Genomic DNA, 5,652 nt, shown 5'->3' on the forward strand with positions numbered 1-5,652 from the left:
AATGATCCCCCACAGTTAACACCACAAGAGGAGATAATATATCAACAGTCTACAGTATGTCATATCTGCAAAAAAGAGTTTGGTCCTGCTGATGAAGACAATAAGGTGAGGGATCATCAACATTCACCACCGTACAGGTTCCGAGGAGCGGCACATCGGTTTTGTAACCTCCGGTACAAGGAACAAGAACAAGTGAACATGTACCTGCATAACCTATCCAACTATGATGCACACTTTATTGTCAGAGAGCTCGCAGTGGATAAAGGTGATATTGATGTGCTCGCCAACACCGAGGAAAAATACATTACCTTTTCTAAGCGATTCAAACATCCGGGAGCAGGTCGGAGGAAAAGCATCAAACTACAGTTTGTCGATTCATACCGACTGATGTCAAAATCACTAGCAATATTGGCATCAATTCTTCCAGCTGATAAAATGAGCATAACAAGAGCTCGCTACCCGGATCAAGAAGAGTTTGACATGCTACGTAGGAAAGGCATTTTCCCTTATGAGCACATTACATCCCAGGATGTACTGAACGAAGAAGTCCTACCACCAAAGCAGGTTTTTGGGAATAATGTGACAGATGATGATTACGCGCACGCTCAGCGTGTCTGGTCCAAGTTCAACTGCACAACCCTCGGACAATATGCTGACATCTACCTACAAACAGACGTACTACTGTTGGCAGATGTGTTCGAGGGGTTCAGGGAGATGTGTCTAACACACTACGGCTTGGACCCAGCACATTATTTAACATTACCTTCATACGCGTGGGATGTCATGTTGTTCAAGACCGGCGTGATACTTGATACCCTTCAAGATGTAGATCAGTATTTATTTTTTGAAAAGGGTATTCGAGGTGGACTCACCCAATGCGTCACTAGACACGTCACCGCAAACAACAAGTTTACCAGGATGGAAAGTAAAATTGGTGATCGAAACGGTCAGTGCGCATCAACAAGTGAAGCAGATAATGAAGAGAATGATGATGATACATTTTTAATGTACTATGACGCCAATAACTTGTATGGATGGGCAATGTCTCAGCCATTACCTTACGCAAAGTTTGAGTGGCTATCACGTGCGGAATGCGATGACTTGAACATTGCAGAAATTCCATCGGATGGTGAGTATGGTTATGTACTGGAAGTGGATCTGGAGTACCCGAGGGATCATGCTATTCATGATAAGCACCGTGACTTACCATTCTGTCCCGAGGTGCGAAAGGCACCAATTTATCAATTACCATATTCATCGGATGACATCACCAACAGCGGTGCGGGAAGATCCAATAAACTTATGGCCACACTAACGGATAAGGAAGAATATGTGATCCATTATCGTTACCTCCAACAAGCTATGGAAAATGGACTACGTCTTTGTCATATCCACAGAGCACTCCGATTCAAACAGTCACCGTGGTTAAAACCGTACGTGACATTGAATACTGAACTCAGACAGCGTGCCAGCAATAAATTTGAAGTTGAAATGTTTAAGCTGATGGTAAACGCTGTCTACGGCATGAGTCTGCAGAATGTGAGGAAACATCAAAACCTCAAACTAGCAGCCTCCCACAAAATTTACACAAAGTATGTGGCCAAGGCAAATTTCAATGACAGAGTTTGGTATAACGAGAACCTGGCCCTGCTTCAAATGGGGAAAGTGAGAATTGTATTAAGTAAGCCAGTATATGCAGGAATGTGTATTCTGGACCATAGTAAACGATGGATGTACGGTTTCCACTACGACATGGTAGAACGATACGGATTAAATAGAATACGGATGACGTATATTGACACTGATGGGATTATTTATGCTATCCGTACCAGAAACGTCTACCGCGACATGATACAACACCTCGATGACTTTGACACTAGCAACTACCCCAACAATCACATCTGCTATGACGGAAGCAACGCAAGAGTCCTGGGAAAGTTTAAGGACGAAGCAGGAGGAGTCACTATCAATATGTTCATAGGGTTGATGGCTAAACTATATTGTTTTGTTTTCGGTAAGAGTTCTTGCTCTGTAGGTAACGGAGATGATATTGACGATATTGGTGCGCCACCACCTGTCAAGAGGGCAAAGGGTGTTAATCGCGATGTTGTTAAAAATAAATTGACTGTTGATGACTACTTGGACTGTCTCTATAACAAAACTTGTAAGAGCACAGACAATCAGCGCTTCCAAAGTAGGCATCATATTATGTACACAGTCGTGGTGAGGAAACGATCTCTGGCACCGTTTGACGATAAGCGATACGTCATGCCAGAGGATGGAATTTCTACACTACCATGGGGGCATTATGCTATACCCCCCAGAGCACCACCATTACCCGCAGCACCATTTTTACCAGCTCCGATGGAGTTGGACGAAAATTAAATTGTATAGGTAACGAGTCGCATGAGTGTGATGGTTATAGGGCGTTTATGTGTGTGATAAAACAATAAACAGTGAATAGACACTTTAAAGATTTTCATATTATAATAATATAGTTAATAGCATTCAGATTTATGTTACAACTCAATGTAAAAGTGATATCATTTAAATTTTTGTTGTATAATATTTTCATTTAAAGTTTACGACTTGGTCCCTGAACTCAAACTATTCTTTGCAGAAACATAATCTCAGAATATTTGCCGTAAGTAATGTATATAATGTTTATATTTCTGAATAAAGTTGATTGATTAATTGATTGAATATTTTAGTTATGATTCTAGTCTTTGTTTGTTTTCTTTTGTTTGTTTCTGTTAATAAACCAGACACATTTTGTATGACTTGTGCGTTATATTTTTATCCCATCAACCTCTTTTGAATAAAACTAAACTTGTAATTTTTCACTTGTAAAAATAATAAGGTAACTTAAAAATATAGGTATAGGTAAGTAAAAATTATGAAAGACTGATTTTATAATTGAAAGCTTTTTATTTGAAATAAATCATACACTCTCAGTACAGAGGGATATATTCTTCATTTTAAAAGAATATTGTTACTTTTGCAAATCATTTTTTGTTTAAGTACAATTGAGTAAAGACTTTTTTTATGATTGCATCATTTTGAGCAGTCGATGTGTTGTCAAAAAGGTGAACAAAGTCCACCATCTTCATATTGTGGTGAGTGGTACGAAGATACAGGTACACCAGACAGTAGTGAGCGCAGACAGAAGAGTCGTCACTTTGGAGGCGGTGATCATTGTAGATGTAGCGACACTTGGCGTTACGTTTCAGGAATCCCTGGTAGGTCGGTAAGTATGGTGGCTGGCCATAGCTGTCAAAGTATTCAATTATTCCATTTCTATTCAAATAGAATGAAACCCAATGTGTACCCCCTTCGTTGTGCGGATCAGTGTTGACAATCATGGCGGTGGATGGAGAGATGTGTTGTGGGATTCGGTCAGCAGCGTAAACTCCCACATTGCTCACAGGTAGTTTGGATAGATGCCTTTCTATCTGCACTGTGTTCATTCTACAGTATCATAACCAATAGTAGCGGCAGAGGCAGCGGCAGCAGCAGTAGTAGTTGTACTAGTAGATGTGCTGAAACAAGAGCAGTAGTAGGATCTCGCATCTCCACTGGTATCCACACATTCATCCAAATTTGTTGTCAGATGTAACCACCCACGTATTGCAACACAGTTGGTGAGCGCACATCGACTGTTTATAGACTTGTGATTGCGACATCGCAAAACGTTTGTTGACATTAAATTATTGATTGAAGTGATTGATTCGCAACCAATTGCACCAATATCGATTACGTTGGTAGTAACAAAGTCCATCACATGATGACGCTTTAAATATTCTTTCTTCTCAAATCCCTTGACGTAAACCGTCGGTCTTCTTGATATACAATCAGTCAATTTGTTAAAAAGTTCATAGTACGGAATATCACCGAACTCCCATCGTAGTCCGTGGCAGTGTTTTGTGAGCCAGTAGCTTTCCCGCAATTTTTCATCTGACAACTCTGATCGATCGTAAGGTGGTTTAGCAATATGATGCATAAGTAGAACGCCGGTGTCAGCTTCCAAGACGCAAACTTCCTTCAGTGTATATTCATTTTGGTTGTCCTTGAAACATTGAATGTCCACAATGATGGGTGATGATATATTCAATTTCTTGAATGCTCTGCGTAAACGGTCCATCTCAAACGAATGTTTATAGAAGACTGATCGATTAACCGCCAAAGTCCACAATTACATTGCGTTGTCGATCAATCTCGATGACATTGTCAAACTCGGCATAAACCAAACAGTTGACAGTTTCAGGAAGCGCGTCGTCGAATCCGAGTTCCATTCGAACACTACCGTTACGCACCAGATTCCAATGTGTTGTGTCACTTGCAGATAAGTCTGGAGTTAGGTCGAATGCCATCAGACAGTATCCTTGTCCAAAGTCTTCCCTACTGATAACGGTGCCGGCATCGCTAAAATGTACACCAGAACCGGAGAACATCGAATGATATGCCATAACATATTTATCCTTTGATTTTTCAAAGTGGGGCTGTAATGGTTTTGATGGAACTTGTTCTCCGTCAACATATAGACAAAAGAAGTTTGTTTTAAAATGTTCGAAGTTGTAGGGATTCTTTTTAAAATCTCCATTGTATGCGGCATTCGTAACCATTCCCACTATGATGCGTTTCGGCACTTGGCCGAGAAACATATTGTCCAAAGTCTTGTTACGTATTCCAGAGGGTAGTGTGAATGTTTTCAGCTCCACTCGTGTGATTGGATATTTTGCCGTACCAGTCTGGAGTGTTTTACTGTGCGCCAACAGTGCGGTGGGACTTATTTTGCATCTTCGAATCCAGAGACTAATATCGACAATATGTACCTTGAATTCACCAGCGCTGGCCATAATGGAGAACGCATCTTTTGATCGAATAAATTTAAATCTCAACTCTACGCCATTTAGCATGAACTTATTCTGATTGCAAATATCCACATGCAAATGTCCGAGCATATCAATCTCACGGCTTTTATTAGTTAGCTCCCGTCTCGCTTTGAGTCCTTCATTTTCTTCCGCGCAATCGTTCATGTCAATACCATCATCCGTGTACCAAAGACTGCATGTTAGATGTGATTTTCTAGCATCGTATCCATAGTTCATTAGCGTTTCAACGTAAGCTCGATATGCATATGTGTTGTTTTGGGGCGTAACAAGTTTTTGATTCATAAACATATCCACTTGACTAAATAGTGAGTGTAACCAGTTGTTGACCGGCCCAACTGTTTTCGCCTCTTCGTCAGTAGTGACCGCAGTTCCATTAGATTTAACAATAGACGCAGTCAATTGTATCATTGTTTGTGAAAGGTCAGTATATTCATCACCATTGCCCGGAACTACAAACTCTATTGGCGCATCATCGGTCAATGTGGATATTGGTTTGTACTGGACCCATTTGCCGCTTTCAATACTCGTCTGCGTAGGTGGTAAGGAGAATAAATCCAGCTCGGTCTTGACACACTCACATGATTTTTGATGTAGAAACGACATTTTACTCCTTCTTCTTTAACTAACTAAAAATATCAATCGACTTTAAATTTTCACTGCGATAAGTACGCTTCTTCGGCGAAGTCCCCTTCTTCCTTGACTCTACTCCTCCTCGTTGTCGTTGTTGTCGTCTCCCTACTAGTCTCTTGTGTTTCACTCC

The 5,652-nt window shown here is 40.7% G+C and overlaps 1 protein-coding gene across 1 annotated transcript; it reads right to left on the reverse strand.

The window, feature by feature from the left end:
• Positions 1-4,172: 4,172 nt before the first annotated feature.
• LOC128998968 (uncharacterized protein F54H12.2-like) lies at positions 4,173-5,108 on the reverse strand. Its single transcript, XM_054425325.1, has one exon. It carries the CDS (start codon positions 5,106-5,108, stop codon positions 4,173-4,175), a length of 936 nt encoding a protein of 311 aa, XP_054281300.1.
• Positions 5,109-5,652: the final 544 nt, after the last annotated feature.

The sequence above is a fragment of the Macrosteles quadrilineatus genome, unplaced genomic scaffold, assembly GCF_028750875.1.
Source record: "Macrosteles quadrilineatus isolate MER2022 unplaced genomic scaffold, UCM_ALF_1.0 Scaffold_7__1_contigs__length_78375512, whole genome shotgun sequence".
Taxonomy (NCBI): Eukaryota; Metazoa; Arthropoda; class Insecta; order Hemiptera; family Cicadellidae; genus Macrosteles; species Macrosteles quadrilineatus.